This window comes from Nicrophorus vespilloides, unplaced genomic scaffold (assembly GCF_001412225.1).
Source record: "Nicrophorus vespilloides isolate i.1.1-1 unplaced genomic scaffold, Nicve_v1.0, whole genome shotgun sequence".
Lineage (NCBI taxonomy): Eukaryota > Metazoa > Arthropoda > Insecta > Coleoptera > Silphidae > Nicrophorus > Nicrophorus vespilloides.
In genome coordinates, this window is record NW_017097157.1 from 51,540 (window position 1) to 74,910 (window position 23,371).

At 34.2% G+C, this 23,371-nt stretch overlaps 1 protein-coding gene across 7 annotated transcripts in view; it reads left to right on the forward strand.

The window, feature by feature from the left end:
- Positions 1 to 22,462, forward strand: part of LOC108559188 (RNA-binding protein Musashi homolog Rbp6) — a 72,324-nt gene extending 49,862 nt beyond the window's left edge. For 2 of the 7 annotated variants that reach the window (XM_017916365.1, XM_017916363.1), the window contains 7 exons: positions 9,850 to 9,932; positions 10,854 to 10,938; positions 13,461 to 13,493; positions 13,684 to 13,764; positions 19,941 to 20,006; positions 21,806 to 22,038; positions 22,132 to 22,462. In XM_017916365.1, the coding sequence (XP_017771854.1) occupies positions 9,850 to 9,932; positions 10,854 to 10,938; positions 13,461 to 13,493; positions 13,684 to 13,764; positions 19,941 to 20,006; positions 21,806 to 22,038; positions 22,132 to 22,173 (623 nt within the window). In that variant the 3' untranslated portion in view covers positions 22,174 to 22,462. Of the gene's footprint in view, positions 1 to 9,849; positions 9,933 to 10,853; positions 10,939 to 13,460; positions 13,494 to 13,683; positions 13,765 to 19,940; positions 20,007 to 21,724; positions 22,039 to 22,131 lie in introns of all 7 variants that reach the window. The other 5 variants (XM_017916358.1, XM_017916359.1, XM_017916362.1 and 2 more) reach the window with 4 other exon arrangements.
- The last annotated feature ends 909 nt before the right edge of the window (positions 22,463 to 23,371 follow it).

Consider the following 23,371-nt stretch of genomic DNA (forward strand, 5'->3'; position numbering starts at 1 on the left):
TATACACTAATATTAAAACAAACTTTTGTAGCACAATAAAAAATAATGTAAATATTAAACAGTACATGACTACATCAAATTATAAAGAGAACAACAGAATAGAGTCAACTCAAAGAATCGTTTGTTGGGATTTTTTTTGGGGTAGTTTCTTTTCGTTTCGGTGGGGTTCATCCAGTATCGAAGGAAATAATTAAGGGTCATCACGCGAGGCTCCTCGTAAATCGTCGACATCCATTAAATCCCCTTCCAAACCCCCAAACGACAAGAGGCGCAGTATCACGCACCGAAATCATTTGAAAAACAACCCCCTAGATACGCTAATGATCTCTTTTACCGCCCTGGAAAAAAAATGTATATATTCTCCAAAGCGAAACGTAAATTAGTAAAAAAAAAAAAAAACGCACGCGAAGAGGGAAAATAAAATTAAACTGTAGGAAAATCTGCATACCTGCAGAAATTCTATCAATTAACTTGATGCGGGTGCAATCTCACGGTGGTGCGTTTTTTTTTTTTAAATATTTCCACCCGCAGCATATTTTTTTCCGCGCGTTCATTATAAATATGTTTTTTTTCTCTCTCTCATTCAATTCATTATTTCGTGCATATAAGTGTGTGTGCAGTATGAGAAATGAGAGAGAGAGAGAGAAATAAATTGCGGAACTCACAAAAATATAATTGCTGATCGCTAAATCAAGAGGGTTGTGGAATATGTGACGTTCTGCAAACATTTGAATATTTAAATCGCGCAAACTCGTAACGGCATTGTTCTAGTAATTAAATTGTAATAAACGGAGGTCGTCTCTTAGCTTCGTAATAACGCTTCGCCTCCTGCTTTAATAAATTCCAAAAGCCACCTACGTTTCACTCTAATTCCGCAATTAAAGGAGAGGAGGCTCTAGCTAGACACTAATTCTTTAAACATATAAAGAGAAACGCGCTGCATTCCTTCTGCTTATTAACGAAATAGTTCACCTCACATTAGTCGCCAAAATTTCATATGAAACATTCAATTTATTTTCAATTTAAAAAGTTTCCTTGTATCAAAACAGGAATTACATTATAAATCACGCACGTAAATATCGACCTTTTCAATAGGTTTTAGGTATCAGCTTCCGAACTTCGTGAATCGTAGAAAGTGCAAATTTAATTGCGCCTGTTTTAGCCAAATATTTATTTTATTTTTTTTGTCGGACAGTCACAGGTCTGCATTCCTTCTGCTTATTAACGAAATAGTTCACTTCACATTAGTCGCCAAAATTTCATATAAAACATTCAATTTATTTTCAATTTAAAAAGTTTCCTTGTATCAAAACAGGAATTACATTATAAATCACGCACGTAAATATCGATCTTTTCAATAGGTTTTAGGTATCAGCTTCCGAGCTTCGTGAATCGTAGAAATTGCAAATTTAATTGCGCATGTTTTAGCCAAAATATTTATTTTATTTTTTTTGTCGAACGTCGGACAGCCACATGTCTGCATTCCTTCTGTTTATTAACGAAATAGTTCACTTCACATTAGTCGCCAAAATTTCATATGAAACATTCAATTTATTTTCAATTTAAAAAGTTTCCTTGTACCAAAACAGGAATTACATTATAAATCACGCACGTAAATATCGACTATTTCGAAATTGCAAATTTAATTGCGCCAGTTTTAGCCAAAATATTTATTTTATTTTTTTGTCGAACGTCGGACAGCCACATGTCTGCATTCATTCTGGTTATTAACGAAATAGTTCACTTCACATTAGTCGAAAAAATTTCATATGAAACATTCAATTTATTTTCATAAAAGTGATTCAATTTGAAAAGTTTCCTTGTATTAAAACAGGAATTGCATTATAAATCACGCACGTAAATATCGAACAAAGGAAATTTTTAGACTGCATTATACATTAGACAATAGGTTTTAGGTAGAAATTGCAAATTTAATTGCGCCTGTTTTGGCCAAAATATTTATTTATTTTTTGTCGAACGTCGGACAGCCACAGGTGATGTCGGAAGGGCACGTCCGAAAAATAAATACAAATAACGTTCGCCGCAAAATTGATAGGTTAAGCCCATTGTACTACAAAGCGTGAGCACTATACTCTTTTTTTTTATTCAATTCACACAAAAAAAAACCATCTAAAACCCCGCTGCAGGCTTCGCGAGAGCAGGATTTAAGCAGATGAACAAATACAGGCGTTTCGTTGCTTCTTTTTTCCACCGCAGCAAAACAAAGTTTGTAAAAGTGCGAGAACTTAAAAAAGCCGCAAGGGATTATCATTAATATCACCGTTTATTTGAGAAGAATTCTCATTTTATTTGCAAATACTCAAAATATTGGTGGATGCGCAATTCTTATAGGAAAATAAATCAACAATTGGGAATTTTTTTTTGCTAACCGAGTTCGAATTTTCTTATATATTACGTGATAGAGGTCCGAGCGTGCGTCAGCTTTTTTTCCATCCATTTTCTTTTTTTTTTGGGTGTGGAACTGAAACTCTTACCAATATGTTACGGCCATGAAGCGAATATTGACGATGGTCAGAGAGGATTGTAGAGCTTTCGTTTAAAAGCAAAGCAAAAAAAAAAAAAGGGGAAACCTTTACATGGAATCTGCAAAGTTCTCGGGAAAGCAGCTTCGTGTTGTCGCTGCAAAAATTCAAGCAACAACAGATTGCGGTCGCAAGTTTGTCGTGAAGCTTTAGAGCTTGAGGTCCGTGCGATGTTACTTAAACTGGTCTTGTAATCCGTTGAGCGTTTTCGGCCGTGAATCCTGCTGGGAGTCCGATTTGCAAAGTGGAACGCAAACTACAATTTAAAGTTCGATTCCGAGGACGGTTTTCGATGTGTGGGAGAATGGATGGAAGGAAGGAAGGACATCCAGCTTCCAACCCTCATCCATTCGCATTCTTCGCGCTTTTTCATTTCCTTTCCGGTTTTCCGTTAACCCTCATCCTTACCAAACCCCCACACAATTCCTTCCTGGAAATCGATGCCGAAGCAGCAGAAGCAGCACCTGCTGTCGCCATTAATCTCGAGTCGAGCTAATGAATCAATCCTCTCGCAGCAATGATACGCCGTTTCGGCACGTTCATCACTCCCCGCCGCTTTATCACTCATCCATCTTCATTTCCTGCTCATCTTCACACACACCCTGAAATGGGGAGGAAAGAAATCCCGAATCTCTTTCCTCGTTTTCTTTTTTTTCGCGCTCTCGCTTAATTCGAGGGAGAATGAAAGAATATAAAATAAAATAAAAAGAGAAGAGAATCCTTGTTATCCTCAGCTTTATTCCATTAAGCAAAACCGCGCAGAACGGGACGCGACTCCAAAGGCCACAACAAACAATTAGGGAGTCCTGGAACGTTCCCTCGTGAAAACGCAAATATTCCGTCGTCCGCTCCAACTTTTACGTTCCTCGAATGTAAATACTTCCGGCGCATCGTTACTTACCATGAACACTAATTAAATTCAATTTTAATTTAACATACTTTGCCCCTCCATAAATATTTACACAACCAATTGACGAACTTTATAATAACAATATTATTAACGAGCAGTAATTATATAATTGATCAATTATTTTATCTAAATGCTTTACGTAACTTTACTAAATTATTTCTAGATTTTATTTTATCGGTAAATCGAATCGTGCAACGATAGAAATCCTCTTTAATTAGAAAAATATCCCTTGTGTTCATCCCCTAGCGCAGTGCATTTATGAATAGGCAGAAGGGGGCTGGACGACAGCGGATATTCCATTAATTAAATTATATTTTCCTTCCTTTCTTCCTCCACCAAAAACCACTCTCTTTCTCTCTATCCATCTTCTATGTGCGTTCCCTTTATTTCTTTCTTTCTCTCTTTTTTTTCCTCTCTCCACCCTTCGCCACCGTGATTTGTTAATGTCACGAGGAATAGAGATTTTCCGTTGTTTCATACACTTTTCTCCCTCTTGCGTGACGTTCCTCTCTTTTTTTCTTCTTCTTCCTCTCCTCTCTATATCTATTCCCTTTTCCGCCCATCCCTTTTTCCTTTCCCATTTGACATTCTTCTTCGCGGGGGCATCAATTCATTCGAATAAGTCGAGGCCCAACCTCCCCCACAATACACACACACACACAAAAAAAATACACAATTTCCTCCACGAATGCCATCACTTCAATTTGCCATCGACCTATTTCTATAAATACACTCACAAACCAACCCCTATCCACTCCGAACTCATCGCGTGTCTCTTTTATATTTATAATAGGAATTATTCTTAATAAAAGTTTCGTTTTCTCGATTTCTCATACTATGAAAACTTAACCAATCCACGTACATAAACAATAGATTTATTCTTTCCACAAAAACTGTTAAAATATAATAGAAATTTAAACAGTTTTTTTTTTTAAATTTAATATGTTTTGATTATGTAAAACCGTTGTATCTACAAAAAAAAAATACATGGATTTTGGCGTTCTTGTAGTTTCAATTAAATGGATTCGCCCTACATACATACATGCACACATTCATTCACCGGGACAAGGGTTGAAGAAGATAAAAAAAAAATCACGTGAATGTATGTTATGCAACGAGTACGTATATTTCTTTTTTCGTGCTGCCGCTGCTGCTCTGGACGGCAGGATTAAAAGCATGCAATTAAGGAGATATATCACTTTGTGAATACGCCGGGCAGACAATTTGATATGCATACACTCACGCAATATTTAGATTCTGGCTCGTAATTTAGAACGCAGCAGGTGTTCTGCAATGCAATAAAACCCTCCTCCCTTCTCCAACCACCCTCTAACTCTCTGCTACGTGTACACGAAACGCAAATTGCGAAACCACCCCTCTGTACTTCTGCGAAGAAACCTCTTAGCGACCTGATAAAATAATAACAAAGCTTTACCCTATCCATCCAGAGGATTCGGTTCTGAATAATTCCGGGATTGCCTTCCATCCAGGAACGTCCATTATCCTCTGGTCGAAGTGCGAGGGTGCAAGAGGGAAGTAATTATAAAATAAATTAATGTCGGGGAATAAAACGCGTGTGCGTGTGTAATACACGCGGACTTCCACTGAAAACAAACCGAGCGTTCTCCGAAACCATACAATAACAATATCTTTTACAGCATCCCCCACTGAAAATTTATGTAGCGCGGCGCATTATGACTGCGAAAATTCGCATTTAGTATTCCGTCGAGGGATTAACGTTATGGCTCTCCACAATAATTAGGTGCCACATTATTACAAATATAATGCATGGCGCTCCGAGAACGCCCGGCAGATTACACTTTACGACTAATAAAGTGGAAACGAAGAACGACCGAAAAACAAGCAAACAGAATGGACCCAAAAGAAGAGAGTGAAAAAAATAGCAAACGAGAAAGCTTAAACGCGAGGACGGAATGCGAAACGCCCGAGGACTATAATAAGAACGCTTCCCATATATAAATATCAAATTCTGCACGAGGATAATGAATTTAAAATTATATTTCGACTCTTCCTAATCAGTGTTAAATTTGATGAAAAAAAAAAATTTACAACGTCGTGAAATAATCTCATTTCACAGCTAATCCTTTCGTTCCATTAATTCATTTTCAGTCATTTGAAATGTTGAAAATATTGAAACTGTAAATTGTCGTTAAATGTTACTATTTTAGTAGTGATTTGAAGACTAGTGAGGATATCAACCTGACTCTTAAACATTCTTTCAGGAAAAGTTAAGAAATTTATTAGATTTAGATGAAATGTTGAAAATACCGTAAATATTTGTAAATTGTCGCTGAAAATTAAAACTATATCTTACAAGTTTTGTAGTGTTTCGATGACTAGAGACAATATCAACTTATCTCTTAAACACTCTTTGAAGGAAAGTATGCAAAGTAATATATATATATAATTTTATAGTTTTTATTCAAACCAATTATTACACATCTTTCTTTACTTATAAATATCACAATTTCAATGAGAAATTTATTTTAAAAGTTGTCTAGTATTAAACAAAATTTCAAAGATTAACGTTAGTTTATATACAATTTTATAGTTTTCATTAAAACCAATTATTACACATCATTCTTTACTACCCTTATAAATATCACAATTTCAATGAGAAATTTAAAATATGTATAAAGTTGTTTAGTATTAAACAAAATTTCAAAGATTAACGTTAGTTTGTATTAAAATTTAGTTTATTAACATAATATAGTTTAAATGAAAAAAAATGATAATTCTACACATCTTTCTTTACTACCCTTATAAATATCACAATTTCAATTTCAAATTTAAAATATGTATAAAGTTGTCTAATATTAAACAAAATTTCAAAGATTAACGTTAGTTTGTATTGAAAATTTAGTTTATTTGCATAAATTGATAATATACTTTAAATGAAAAAGAAATGATAATTCTAATATGAAATGGGTCATCACTGTTACGTAAAGAATATTAATAATCCTCGCGTTTTTTTACTCCATTAGCCGTTGAAGGTTTCGTTATTTTTTTTTATTATATCTGCCGCGAACGGAATCTTACAGGAATTACGTAATAAATCAAGTCGGCTGAATCTATTTCAGCGTTATATAAACTTTTTTCGTGTCCTCTTTGCATCCACTGATATAATCGCATTCCACGCCCTGTATATATTTATACACGTATAAATTTTTGTCTCTTTCTCTCCCCAGTTTATTTTTTTGGTCGTTTTCCTCTAGGGGTGGTTTTTCGTTATATGTGTGTGTGGAATTTCTTTCGTATAATCTGGATTTATTAGCGGCAATTATGCAAATTTCGGCGGCATAATCTGACAGTTTTAATGTAGATATCTAATGCTTTGGTGGCGGCGCGCGAAGCGCACAGGGATGATTTAACGGCGGTACGTGAGGAAGCGCCACCCCAGACTTAAGAGAAAAAACGCTCATTTTTACATCTTCTTTTATTTATTATTTGTTAAGCGTGTCTTTTTTTCTCTCTCGTGAAAATGAAGCGATATATTTTAAGGCGAAAATAAAGTAAAAGAAGGGAAAAATCTCTTTCAAAAGCCGGGCGCGTCGGGGGTGTATAATTGAACGTACAATTAACCGAATGGTAGTGGGTGGATGGGTGAGAGATCACACAAAGGCGCTCAGTTCCACAGCATGTTAAAGACTAACGATGTATGTTCTCGTTTATTCGCATCATTAAACACTCAGAGCCACTTTGACCCTGGGAATCGCGCCTCTCCGCCTTTCCTATTCCTTCTCACTCCACGGATGGAGCGGATGAAAGTCCTTTCAAAATCCAGGAAGATTTCTTCCGTCCGCCCGAACGCACGTATCCACATAAATTATGGACCGAAGCAATTGAAGGAATGAATGCTCCTCGAGCAAACAGAAAGATAGAAAAAGGGAAGATTAAAAGCGAATGGGGGTGTGTGTAGAGGTATGTTTGAAATTAATAATGAATCGCCGGGGTTTCGCAGTGTAGTTTACTGGGATGGATCATTTGGGTGCAGAAATGTCAGCAAGCCAGAGAACGGCGGAATTACGTGAATCCCTTAGGGCCATGGAAATGTCACCACTCAGCACCGACTTGTACATACAATAATGATATCCTCCTAGGGGAAGCCCCACTATGCGGACTACAACGACACAAGAGGCACTACACAACATTATGCATGAACCCTTGAATATACATCCACACATACACGTAATAATAATAATAACAACAACACACGACAGGGATGAAAAGAGAATGCACAGCAAACGTCTCAGGTGGAAAAAGAAACAATTATCGCAATTAACGTTTTATCGATTTAAAGTCTAATTGAAAATAATTGTTGCAACTAATTGTACAAATCAATTTGATAACTTTTTACTCGACACGTAACACAATCATCTTACGAAGAGTGAATGCCTTGTTATGCGAAACTTCTGCAGATCCCTCCCGTTTTTCTCCTGGACGACTGTCGGGCGCCCCATAACAATCCACCCCAATCACTTGTTTGTCTCCGAAACTATCTCTCTCTCCTCCCCTTCTCACTGGGGAAGAAAAAACGAGAGGGATGTTTCCACCCTTCCACGAAAAACCGAAACCGTTTTATGAAAATTAATGTACCCAAACTCGATGTCGGTTAATAGTTGACTTTCTTATTTTTATTTCGATGTGTTTACAATCTTACCACATCGATCCAAACAGATACAACCACTTCTCTTCCTCCGTATTTAATGAATATTTACAAAGTTTCGCGAATTTAATGATGAAAAAAAAAAACGTAATTCATACATTTTTGTTTATGCATGTAATAAACTATTAGATTTGTTAATTATGCAAATGCAGAACTGAGTTCAGGAAATTGAAATATTAATAAAGTTAAGCAAACTTTTAAATTAGTTCATTATTAAATTAAACATAGACATTGTTTATTTCGTGCAATCTTTATGGAAATGCTTTCGAAATAGAAATAATAAGACAATCTTCATTTGTTATAATCATATCTATTATTATATTTATATTAAAGGAATGGTATGAGATGATGACTTTGGGTTTATTATATGAAAAGCGTAGGCCTAGGAATTGAAAAGAGATGAGTCGGAAAATTGCATTTCTCTCTCTCTCTCTCAGCATTTTAAACTGCGTTGGGGATTTATGAAGATGTTGATGAATCAGTATTCCGTCCTTCGTCGTCCTTTATTTTTTTTTTGCTCCTTTTCGTTGGATTTAATATCGTAAAAAGGGGGAAAGGCTTTTTGGATGGATGGATATAAAATGTGTGTGTGTGTGCTAAAATGATGCAAGTATAACATCGGTATGTGTCTGTGTTTTTCCTTCCTTTGGGCACATTATTTACAGTTGATGTAGCGCCGCCAACGTCGACTAGGCCGTGCCTCCACCGCAGCCGCCTACGAGTGTATGGAAACGTGGGGGAAAAACGTATGCACATATCGTTTAATCTCATTTAGAATGCGGAGATATGAGATGGCGTATTAAGCGCCGGCTGCGACAAAAGGGAGGGAAACATCCACCACCATCCAACAACCCTCCTCTCATTCCTCCTCCTTCTCCTCTACGAAGAAGAGAGCTTTCGCTGAATCGACGGGTTTTCCTTCTTTTCGCGGTCTCGCCTGTCACGAGGAGCGCTTGAGGATGAGTTATTGCCTATCTGTTGGTCTGAAAAGGGGAAATGGGAAGGAAAAGCTCCTCGAGTCCCAAATCCCGCTCTTCCTCTTTCCCCATCCTCCTCCTCCATCTCTCAATCCAGCAACGCGAGGCTAAATATTCTTTCATATTCCATTTAAAATTATGTGTGCTTAACATTTTATTTTATTTTTCTCGAGCAAAAGAAGCAAAAAAAAATTGCGAAAGAGGAAATATTGAAATATTTCAACCACACAGCAAAAAAAAAACAACATATATTTTCATAATTCATCACTGAAAGCACTTGAAATTAAAACCTTCTCTCAAAATTTTTTTATATAACTTTCTTCATTTAGTCAAAATATTTTGACTATATTTTAATATAAATCTGTAGTTTGATTGATGTTTTTTTTTTTTGCTTTAATAAGGATTTACATTTATCCTGGAAATAAGTCGAAACTACGGACGGCTTCATTTATATATAAAGGATGAAACTTAAAAAAAAATAAATAGGATAAATGAAGAAAATGAAAAATGCGAGAAACTTTTCCGTGACCAACGTGCCGGAACGGACAAATAACAAATGACATCGGAAAGCTGCGACATTGATGCAGTTTCGCCCTTACGACCGCACAAAACTAAACTGAAACTAACTTTTTGCACATGTAACATGTCTGAATTTTATTTTTATATATATATATAATATTTATATATTGTTGTTGTTGTATTTCTATATATTATTTTCTTGTATCTTTTCAGGATTTGGATTCGTTACATTTCAAAGTGAGGACGTCGTAGATAAAGTTTGCGAGATCCACTTCCACGAGATTAACAATAAAATGGTGAGTTTCTCTCCTTTACGATCGTTTTTCAATATAAGCAAACAACACATCGTTTTTTTGTTGTTGTTGATGTTATATGGAGTGTGCATAACTTTTGTATGTTGATGATAAAAGTTCGTGCCATCTCCTGAAGAATGTTCCATCCACTTTGATGCTGTTTCTGGATGATTGCGAGGATGAGGAAAATGAGGAAGAAACGTGGTTTTTCCGGGAGACATATGTGTTTGTGTGTGCACTATCCCGAATATGATTTCGCAAGCGGAATTTCCATGCGCCCATTTTACCCTGACAAAGCACTCCTAAAACTTTACAAGCCCTAGCTTTATAGTAGAGCCCTTCCCCATATATCTTCCAGTCTGTTTCCGCGTCCAATGGCATGTCTTACAATCAAGAGTGATTTGCAGGGGTACCGCTTCCAATTACTGAGGGAACTCTTGAACTTTGCCAACCCCCCAAAAACCGATGCCCAATTCCTGCAACTCTCTCACCCTCTCTCTTTCCCCCCCAAACACACACAAATATAATTCCTGCAGTCAGCCCGTTTTCAAACGCAGGATTCACCATAAAATATTATGCCTCACATAAATTCATACATTTCTCTTTCCTTTTCCCGACTTTTTCAAACCCTTCATAAAAAAACAGCCACTGCGAAAACGAGCCCAAAGAAAATCCTCGCCCTTTTCTTTTTATAAAAAAACCCACCCCCACGCCACAAAACCCATTTTCGCGTAATAAAAAAAAAACAGGTGTCGCTGCGAATTTTTTTTTCATTTCACGTAAATTATGACTCTTTGCTAATTAAAAAAAAGACTAAGATTTATGATTCTTCTCTGACTTAAACTTTAATGATTATTATTATGGTTTTTTTTTAACGTTTTTTCTAATATATGTTATGTTTTTGGTCTGTTTGTTCTTGTTTAGGTCGAGTGCAAGAAAGCTCAGCCGAAAGAAGTGATGCTACCAGCAAACCTGGCAAAGACCAGGGCAGCAGGCCGCGGCACTTACGGTGAGTTGCTATTGATGAATGCAGGCCCCGTGGCGAGTGCTGCTGCAACATCCGCGTTACGTTACACCCCTTATCCGATACCCACGGCAGGTGCAGGAATGCCGGTGGCGGCGGCAGCTGGACACAGCATCCCATTGACCGCCATCGCCGTCGCTCCGGCTCCCCTGCACTACGCCTCCACCGTGTACGACGTGACGGGTTGCAAGAGGGTGTTCGCCGCCCCCGCAACCCTGCGACCTCTGCAGGCGCGACCACCCCCGCAGCTCACCTACACCATGAACGACCTGCTCGGCGTCCAGGGCTTAGACATTTCCGCAATCTACGCGAACACTCTGTCCGCTGGTCTAGGTCTCTAAGAGCAGCAACAACACCCAAACCAAATTCTCTTCAAAATCAATTCAAATCAATCTTTAAATTAAATTAAATTAACACTTCTTCATTTTACCATTCATAACCGATTATAGAAACGTCCTCAAAAGTATACAAAAGAAGTTACTGAATTGATTTTTGAGAGTCTTTATCAATTGATTTATTTAAATTATTGCGATTCACGTTTCATTTCGTATAGCAGCGAGTTCAGGTATTTAGACGATGATTCAGCTTAGCTTAGTACAAAAAGTTCGGAAACCTAAAGACTGGTAGTATTTATTAATAAAAAGAAAAATTAGTTGAAACTTATTTTTGGAAGAATCACTACTGTAGCGCACTTCAGACCTAGACCATCCAAAACCCCCCCCCCGTCACGTCACGTCTCAAACCCATCACTATTTGGGACACTATTTCTCTCTAAATAAATATTGTAGTCTTCATGAAATTTCAACGTGTTGTTTAAACGAGATTTGTGCAAATTTCTGAAACGAAAAATTAACCAATTATTTTCATTTGAGACAAGAAAATTCAAAAGAAGCAAAACGAAAAGAAAAGAGCATAAAGATGGACTATGTTTAGTATTGTTTTCAGTTTCCTAGCCATAGGTTATTTATATATAAACATACATAAATTTTTATAAACGAATAACGAACATACTTTATAAATTGTGTTTCTCTAGATGTTGTTTTGTAATCGTCAGAGTTGGTTTGTTTTTTTAATTTTTAAATTTTTATTTTATACTATATATTTGTTTTTTTAGGTGAAGAAACTAATTACTTAACGAAAGAAACCTTAGCTCTAGTCCATAAAGATAAATTAACGTTTCAGAAACAATTTATACAATAGCAAACATTTTTCTCCTTCGCTCCAATACGAAAGAGAATAATTTTGCTTTTATTTTATACAGAATAATATAGCTTGTAGCCATAACGAAATTATCATCTACAATTACAAGAAGGAAATTTTTTTTTTTTTCAATTTACATTTTATATATATTTTTCTTTTGTTAATTGTGAAATTTGTAAACTGTTTATGTAATTATGTTCCATCTTATTGTATAGTTTAGCGAAATTGAAGGGACTTTACATTACATTATTGGTTTTCTGTTTAGGTTAATCAAAAGCATAATTTAACGAAAAGAAAAAAAATATGAAACATTACCTATAACTCAAAAGTATTTACCGGACGAGGTATTATATACAATTTTATTTTCTATCTAAACTTTGCGCTGTTTTAGCTGTCCGCTTTACTTTACTCACTTTCTGTTATATAATAATTATTTTATTTATTTATTTATTTATTTTTTTGGTTTACTTCTTTGATTAAAAGTGAGTTATCTAAGCTAAGTCACCGCTGCTAGAGCGGCTAATTATTACATAATCTATATACTTAAATCGATGTGACTAAATGTTTTAATCTATACACTTAGTTGTTTAGAACTATAGTTGTTTAGACTAGATGCGTGCATAATACAATATTATTATTATTACATATAATATAATTACATAATCTATATGTTCGGCGTCGAATGCGAACTTGCAGATGCTCAAAAAAAAAATTATTTATTATTTTTTAAATTTATATATATATAAACAGCTTAGAACAGTTTTCAAATTCGTTACATTACTTTTATTATTTATTTTCATATACATTTTGCATCTACAACAAAACTTTTTTTCAAATTCAAACAAACAAATTTTCACACTTAATTGAAATAAAGCTAGTTTTTTTATTCTAAATAAATTAAATTAATTAAGAAAATTTAGTGATTAGTAACAGATTAAATTTTTGAACTAAATTAAGTATTAATTCTGCGAGATGCAAAATGTATATAGATAAATATCTTATACTTATAGAGTTTTTTTTTTGTTGAGTTACTAGATTTTAGACACGGTAGAGATGTTTAAATAAGATGAGAAATTGCAATTGAACTGAGAGAAATTTCATGGATGCTCCTAACTAATTATTTAATTTACTTTCACATAACTAGTTTTGTTTTTCCTTTTTTTCTTTTGATCTTAGTGTGTTCTGTTTGTTTTTTTTTTATTTTCTGTTTCAATTTATTTATATTTGTTTCGCGCGGTTCTGCGTTTTTTTTTGTTTTCGTTTACTGGATGAGTTTACTAACCGTTTACTTTTTTTGCTTTTTATAGATTTTATGTGGTCACTTGGAGCTCTGCCGGACGGTAAGTAACAAAAACAACAAAACAAAAAATAAACTTATCTTTCAACGTTTCAACGACGGTTTAGATTGTAGTAAGATGAGGTAAAACGCGCCTACTGCTTTTTGGCTTTACCGCAAAACGCCGAATTTTAACTGATTTTTCTTTGTACTTTTTTGAGGTTGTTGTACTAATCTTCTGTTTCTGTTTGCAGGTTTTCCGGCCGCGTACGCAGCCTATGCGGCCGGTCGAGGTTATTCGGGATATCCTAGTTTCGGACTACCGTATCCTACAGGTAATGCATTGGCCAGTTTACATCACCACCATCCGCTGCCCTTACTTCCGTACCCCCTGGAACACCTGGGGGTGTACGGTGGCCCGGCCAGCCTGCATGCCATGCCCCTGTGAACGAGCGCCTTGCCCTCATTACTACTACTACTCTCTACTCTATCAGAACATCTATCTATATCTCTTAATACTTAATGCCCTTCACTTCAGAAACACCCTCTATCTTCTCTCTCTCTGTTTCTATCTATCTTTCAATCTTTACATCTCTCTATCTTTCTCACACACACAAAACATCTGTACGCTCTGAGAAAGCCCTACTCTCTCTCTGTCTCCTTTCTTCCGACCCAACTCCCTCATCCCTTCGAAGTAGTGTAACTAATGCATCCTCGCGCTTCACTTCGACGGTTAACAGCTGACATTATCGATTACCCAACCATCCCCTACGCTCCAGCAGCGAGGGGTGGCGGTGGTTTAGGTTAGGCGTTTCTTGCCGCTATTTAGAATTCATGGCTAGTTGAAAATTTGACAATGCAATTAAGACCTTTATGCATAAATAATGTCCGCATTAACTCGGAGTTTGGCCCCGGGAAAATGGCATATATATATATACCCACATATACTATAACACCAGATGTATCATCAAAAACAAAAATATTAACAGAGCCACTCTTGTTTAAGAAAAAAAAACAAAAGAGATATGGATCCAGATGAAATAAATAACCGAAAATAATCGAGATATTAATTAACAGCAACGCAATCAAATAAGCGTGATCTTAATCCACAACAACAAAAAAAATATAATTATATAATTGAGAAAAAAAGCAAAAAAAATTAATAAAATACGATACGAAGTACTCTTAATAGATAGAACTATCTACTAATAAAATAAATTTACTAAAAAAAAAAAATATAAGTAGGTCATTTTAATCGGTAGGTTGTAGTTACTAGCGTTACTAGGGTTACTTACTGTTTAGGTTAGGTATAAATAAATCTGATTAAAGATTTTTTAGTGTCGCCCCTCCGGATTTCACGAAACGAAATACGTATATGAAGGAAAATTTCAAAGAAAACGTTCACATTTATTTCGAGTCGATTATTATTGTTTTTTTTTTTTCAGTCAGTTTTCATAGTTTCAGTTTAGTATTTGCGTGCCCCCTCCTTTCCAATCCTATAAACAAACCCCCCTAAACTCTCTATCAAAACACATCAAAGCGTCCAAATCTGCTATTTATATAAATCCTCCCCGAAAGAGAAGAAGTTTGCAAACGAAACGAATTTATATAAATAACACTGATTATCAAAAAGGATATTAAAATTAAGTGAATATTGTTAAATGAAGAATTGAAAAAAAAAAAATTGTTGAATTCGTTTATTTTTGTATTTCTTGGAGCGAAGGCGGATTTGAAAGAAAAAAAAAAAGAAATCTGTTGCGTAAAATAAAAGAATATAATTATAATAAAACAAAAAAAAAAATCGCTTGTTCAATTAAAGTTTAATGAGAAGAATTATATATTTTTCAAAGTCAGCACCTCGTTGCCTCTCTTTCTCAATATTTCAAAAATCTATCTCTGTCTATCTCTCTGCATCTTTTCCTCCTTTCATCTCTCTTTCTCTATCTTTGCATTTGCACGCACACGATTGATTCAGCCGCCGAATCCGCGGCCCCGTCCCACCCTCCATCCACAAAAACAAAAAACGAAACAAAAAAAGAAGTAATTAACTAAAAAATTGTTGCCGCGGTTGGGCAATTTAACACTGACGCAATTAAAAAAAAATCGTATATTTTAATGGTTATATAACAAAAAAAAAATTAAGTATAAGGAAATCTGTATAAGGATTTCTGTTTAAATTTTTTTTGGAGAAAGGTGCTTCTTCACGTTTGTTTTATGATGAGATCCTGCACATTCTCCTCTCTTGCACATCCTTTCTCCGGATGGTCAAGGAGGCGCAAGGGAAACCGGAAACGGTAGCGTTGTTCACAGGAGCATGGTATAGTAGTTTACAACAGAAAAAGATGATTTTAAAAAAAAATAATTATGAGACAAAAATTATGTATGTGAAAGAGCTAAAAGAATACGAAAAAGTTAGGTGAACACGTCCGAAATAGGGATCATCCCAATCCGCGGCGCGCTTATTCCTAAAGACAACGAAAAGGGAAGATTTTGATCTTAACCGAAATTGCATTCAAACTTAAATTCATATTAGTTTTATCATATCAATAATCAATCAAGATTACGAAAACGTCAATTGTTTAAAAAAAAAATATGTCAATTATATAAGATTTCATGATTTATACCAGTAAAATCAATTACAATGTTTCAATCATATTTTGATTTTCTTAATTAACTTATTGGATTAACGAAGATTTAGTAGAAATCAATCAATTTCGGTTTGATCGAACTCTACGCCTTCTCTAATTATTTTGTTTTTTATTATTATTATTTTTACGCACCTGCAAGCATTCGACTGTCATTTTTTTTTGAGCCGTTTATCCCAAAAACACTTATTTTTTTGACAATTTTTTTTTAATAATATTTGCAACCGTTTAAGAATTTGCGTTCTTCAATCACATCGAGATGAGCGAACATTGAGATGAGCGGCCAAAAAAAAAAAGTAAAGAAAAGCAATCAACAACAACAACAAAAAATATAAAACGATTATTAATGATATTTATTATGCGCCATATGAACGTATAGATTAAGGAAACTTTCGAATCGAAGTTGTTATATATACGAGGATAAAATTATATAAAAATATATATATATATGAATAAATATATATATTAAACGTATCACGAAGATGAGGAAGTAAACACGATTTTGAATTGTGTAATCGTATTTTGTTTGTTTCGTTTCGTTTACGTAAATTTTGCGTGTGCAAGGTTGTGTGTAAGGTCGAAGAAGAAATTAATAAGACGATGCGGTTTACCCTCTAATGCAATGTGTTATAAATATAAATATTATGTAACTTAATTATTATTATTATTATTACTCTGATAAGTATTCGATGTTATTTTTAAATATTAAGACTGTTGCTTGTTGCAAGTCAACACTATAATTATATAAATATATATATAAATATATCTCTATATATCAAAAAAAAAAAAAACGTACGTTCTAAGCAATAAGAATGAAGGAATAAAACAATGTGAAATATGTATAAAAAAAAAAAACCAATATCGACAAATATATGAGACGAGGAAGAAGTCAAAAAAGAAAGAATGAAACGTTAGTATTTTTATATATTTATTTCTGTGATTACTTTAGTTCTTAAGGGAAAAATTGTTATTGCCTTGTGCAGTGGTGGATTTGCATCTCCGTTTTTTTTTTTTATGATTACTGCATTACTTTCTGGATTTTGCTGATGGTTATTTTCGTTGGATGAAATGATTTTGGATGACCTTTCGGAATGGAATGGAAGGATTGAAGGGTGAGTCTGATCGAATGGCACTCCGGCAAAACGGGAATAATTAATTAGCGAGCTGCCGAACACCGAACATCCTGAATCCTTAATAGGGAGGACACGGTTTAGGTTTCAGAAACTAAATGGAGATTGCCTTCACTCATCCGAAGAAAAAAAAAAACTTTTCCATCCATCCTCCCAAATGCACACAACTTACTATCTAACCCAGTTAGTCCTTTTTGCCTTGTTTTTGTGGAGAAAACTTACGAATTAATCTTGAAATATCTTTGCGTATTCCAACTACAGCTTTTATTTATTTCATGTACAACAATACATAAATCATTCTGTAATGCTACAAATAACCAAAATAATGAAACAAAACACTTGTCTAATCTTTCAAGAAACAATTTCTTGTAGATTATAAAAAAAAAAAATCGATAATTTTTAATCAAGAAATTTTTAATGTCTGCTTCGAAAATTGAAACTAATTAAAGCTGGAAATTGGAAAGCGCAATTTCGCGCGCTTCATTAAACCGAAAAGATGGAAAATTGAACTTCTTCAACCCTACAAAGATAAAGAAAAAAAAAAAGTTTACGTAATCCAATTCTTCGGGAATGTGTATAAACTGAATTCCGAACATCTGCTCTTTTTTTTCTTTCGTATTTCTTCCCCTTATTTTTTTCCATCGATTTGTTTCATTTCTGCAAGAGTCATTCCTTCCACATATACATTCTTTCTTTCCTCCTGCACTTCTTCGAATTCTCCTCGGAATAGACCGGTTACGCTTCATACATATTTCAAAGCGGTTGAACCACATCTTCATATCAAAAAAAAAGAAGGAAAAAACAACCATCAGCTACAATTTACCCACGTTCGGATTATTGATTTGCGTTCGCACGAAACGCAGATTGTCGCTACAAACGAAATCTGATCGATGAAAGCAGTTTCGAAGCGTCCAATTAAAGACGCGAATTGATAGGATCAATTAGGCGAGGAAGACAATGTTACGACCAGGATCCAGGGAACATGACTAATGGAGCGTCGCGCGTTACAAATGCCTCCGCATCCAATTTCCAAGAGATAGAGAGAGACCCGAACAAATCCAGGAATTAATTGCTTATTTAATTGTCGCGCTGCAATACCTCCCCTATTCATTAACAAATAACGCAATCATCAAAACCGGATGCGAATTCACCGGAAGTTATATACATATACACATAAAACGAGTATATAAGTTTATGTAACAAACGGTGCACGCAGCGCAAAACAATGACAGGGTTATATATATATATATATATATAGAATCGATATAGAATTCCAGTGGTTTTAATGATCAGAATAGAAGTGTGTCCAACGTGCTTTGACTCCCACCGGATGATTAAGAAAGAAGGATTTTACGAGGGGCGAGTAATCAATTTAGACCAAATTACTTACTTACTTATACTATTATTATTATTATATAATAAATACATAGAAGTCATGTGATTTATAATTTATTAGTATCCTTATTTATTTGTTTAATTAATTGTTACTTTATTTTATTTTTTTTGTTTTATTAACTAAAACTCGATGTTTAAAGATACCTAGAGATTTATTAATCTTAGTAAGCCGTAGTAGCTTTAACCAGTGGATTAATATTAACCGAAACTTATTAGATTTTATAGTTGAAAACGCAAAATCCACAAAATTAATTTAACACTAATCGGTGTTGTCTTTCTGTTAATTATATATAATTACATTTATATATAATAATAATAAAAAAAGAATCAAATTGTAACATTATTTTTTTTTTTTGGTTTTCTTTAGAACTTAGAATAGAGAAATATTAGTAGACGTGTGTTTTTTTATTATATTACAAAAAAAAAACGATGTTTATATATGTAAATTACGTTTATATTTATATTACATAAAACTATAACATAGATCAGATACATAGTTCTATTAGAATAGTACGGTTTTTAAATGGATAAACAGTGATAAATAATATCTCTACAGATGAGTTGTTTTTTTGTGGCAATAGAATAGTCGTTTTTTTGTGCGTAGTAAATGAGATATTACTATTATCTTAATTGATTAATTTAATTAATTAATTAATTGATTGACAGATCAGATGAGTGTGGCAGAACCTAGCGAGCCTAATAGTATTATTACTCCTTGTTATTAACAATTGTGTTCTATTTTTGTTTTAGATTGTAACAAAAAAAAATATATATACGAAAAAAAAAATCAATTAATTACATGCAAATTATTAATGCAAAAGAAACACTGAACTTTGTTCTCATTAAGCTTTGTTTCCGTGTGAAAGAGGGAGAGATTGAGAGCGTTTTTGTAATGTGCAAGGAGAAGAGAATCGGCCCTTTAATTTCGTTTTACTCCGTATATTAAAAGCTGTCTGCTATGGATGATAGATGGATTCGGAAAGAAACGGCTCCTGTCGAATCTATCTATACACATACAAATGCATAGTGTGTATAGTATAGTATATATATAGTGGAAGGACAGGGCGAAAAGTTCATCCATCATAAAAAAAAAATATTGAGGAAATTTTAATTCCGTTTTTCGTTGCTGGTTTTGCAATATTAAAGGGTGGATCTATCTCTCCTTCCATCTCTCTCTCTCTCTCTAGCACACACGCTCTTGTACATGTCACTAAACATTTGCACACAGTTACACGTTCAAATACACACACACGTTCTTGTATACACACACTCTCTCACTCACAGCATGTAAATTGTGTACCGTGTCCTCAATTAATCCATTGTGTTCTATGTGTTTTCCAGTGGATCTAACCAACGGACAGCTCACACCTAACAATAATACCCCACTGCTGACTCAAGCATTGTCAGGTAATTAGATATCCACGATGATCTTTCCGTATACTATCAATAATGCATGCACCAATTATTATTATTGTCGTAGTAAATTAACCGACTTTTATCTTCCGGCTAACTCTTTAACTAATCCTTTACTTATTAGGCTCGATACAAGAAACAAAAATATAGATATATATATATATATAAAGAACAAACAAATCTTAAGATTCTGCCAAGTCTTCAACGAATACGATTCTTTTTAGGTGCAACGAATCCTTATCGAACATTCAGTTTGAATATCCAAGATTATTTTAATAAACAAGTGTAGTTTTTGTCTTACTTCTAATTTAGACACTTTAACTACAATAAAATAGTTTCAAATTATCGAAATATTCGATTTCATAAGATTTCCTTTTACTATACTTAAAAATAATTATGAAATACGAATCATTTCTTCTTTTTAAAAATTCAAAAGTTTTTCAATTAATTTGATGTAAAATTATATTGCAAAAATCAAATTATTTCAATGGATAATCTTATGATCTGATGGAGAATTACGTTAAAATCTATAGTAATTAAACTAAGTGAGCATTAAATGAGTTTCAAATTATTGAAATATTCGATTTCATAAGATTTTCTTTTACATTTTTATCAATTTAAGTGTAATTGAATACTAAAGTTGAATAATGTTATTTCATACTTCAAAAGTTTATACAATACTTAAAAATAATTATGAAATTTCTTTCAATTAATTTGATGTAAAATTGTATTGTAAATATCAATTTATTTTAATGGATAATTTTATGATCTGATAGAGAATTACGTTAAAATCTATAGTAATTACACTAAGTGAGCATTAAATGAGTTTCAAATTATCGAAATATTCTAATAATATTCGATTTCATAAGATTTTCTTTTACATTTTTATCAATGAATACTAAAGTTGAATAATGTTATTTCATACTTCAAAAGTTTATACAATACTTAAAAACAATTATGAAATTTCTTCTTAACTTTTCAATTAATTTGATGTAAAATTGTATTGCAAAAATCAAATTATTTCAATGGATAATCTTATGATCTTATGGAGAATTACGTTAAAATCTATAGTAATTAAACTAAGTGAGCATTAAATGAGTTTCAAATTATCGAAATATTCTNTATAATACTTAAAAATAATTATGAAATTTCTTTCAATTAATTTCATGTAAAATTGTATTGCAAAAATCAAATTAATTAAGTGAGTTAATTAAATGAATGAAGGCATGTGTTTATTAGTATTGTAGCAATTGAAGCGATTAAAGTAAGACCTATTTTCTGTATCTGTTATCCTTTGGTTCTCATCTATACATATACTATAGTTAGTTTGTAACGAAAAGACAAATAAATCAAGTGATGGAACAAGTTTGAGTTGATTGTCGATCAAGTCAGGTTTGCTGTCCACTCTTGCTAATTGGTATTGGGTTGCGATGTTTGGGGCTTTCTCTTATTCTTGAGTAAAACAAAAAATATATTTATATAATCTGAAGAGAATGCATCTTTCCTTCAAATCTTCGTATTTTTTTCTTTGCGGTCAATTTCCGTTTTCCTTTCTTTTACTGTTAAATAAGTTTGTGTTTTGTGTCTTTTCGAATTGAAAAAGAAAGGAAGAAAGGTTGAACGCAAAGAAAAGATAAATAAATGAAAAGAAATTTAAGAACAATTGAAAGCGGCTTCGGTCGGCTCCAGGAGAGTATGTTGTGTTCGTATAGGGTCGTCGGCGACGAACTGGAGCCAACCTTCAGGAGCCGACCAAACAGCGCCCCAACACCACTTCTCCGTTTCATTTGCAGTCATGAACAATTATCAAGCGGCGGCGGCGGCTGCCCAGGGCTTCGGTCCTCCGGCCTCCCCACATACGGCCAACACCAGGGGTGGATTCCCTGCGGCCAATTCTCCTGGACCCACCATCGACATGTACAACAGCAGTGCAGGAGACAGCGTTGGCTACGTCCAGGCTGCGAGCCCTCAGCCATCCACTTTCCCTGCTATCGCCGTCAGTCGCGCCCCACTCAACTACAGTCCGGTAAGTCTCATTTCCCTATCAAATTCACTTACAAATCTAACATTATTTCAATGATCTATTACCATTACATCGTTACGTAATTTCTAATTCCAGGGTCCTTTAATCCCCGCTGCGTTTACCAACGGCTATCACTGAGCTATTGGACATCTTGTCTAGTGTGTTGTGTGACTCGACTCGACTGTGTCATCTCACACCTGCACTTGTACATTCACTATATGTGTATAATAATAATAAAAAAAAAAGAAGTATAATAATAATGTAGCACCCCCCCTCCCCCGCTAGGCGCGGCCCACTTGTTGTTGTAATGTTTGGTGTCAACGTGCCGCTTCGCCGCCCCCCCCCAAACCGGAGCCCGCCAAGTGGCCGCAAAAACCATTGCATAATATTGTAAACAAAAGAAAAACAACTAACACCACCACCACCACCAAAAACAAATACTTTACCCCCACAGTTTTTGAAGAAGAAAAAAAGATAATTTTAAGAAAAACGAATAAAAAAAATTTGCTTTGAAGACACAACACTTCCTTCTCCAAAGCAAAACAAATCATACTCGACCCCGCATTTTCTAAAAAAATATATTAACAAATACACAGAGAACGAATAACAAAAAAATGAATCACATAAGCACACACAGATTGATTGAGAAAGATGAGTAATTTCGTTATTCTCTGCTTAAGTTTCGTTTACAACTGTTGCTGATTTTTAAACAAATACAAATCTGCAAAGGTTCAAAAACATACTAATTTGCAACGATTTAAAAATAACCTTTGCAGATGCGTTGTTTGGGAGGATGCATCGTCTATAATTTTTTTTTTATTGGTTTTTCTCGGTTTTCTCTACTTAATTTCGTTTAATTTGCAATTGAAAACAAACCAAAAAAAAAAATAAGGGAAACGGAAATGATACTCAATAATAATAGATCGAAGAAGCCGTTTGGCGGTCTCCGAAGATAAACGCGGCTTCCCCCCCCCCACCACCACCAAACACAGGCACTCATTGGTTACGTCTTTGCGTTTTATTACATATGATATATTACAGGGTATCTTTAATGGGATACATTATCCTCACATATTATTATTATAAGGACCAACGAGGCATAAACGTGGCGATAAGCGAATTCTCAAGGAACAAACAAAAAAAAATATTGATGAAGATGAAGCAAAACAAAAAAAAAAGTAATTAATGAAAACAGTTAGAAACGAAGCAGATTTTAAGAAGAGCCAGAATTCACTTAGGAGAAAAGTTGAGACAGAGTTTTAAGAAATTCCGCGCCAACCGTACAATGCCGAATTTGGTGTAATGAAAAGAAAAACTAACAAATTATTATTTAATT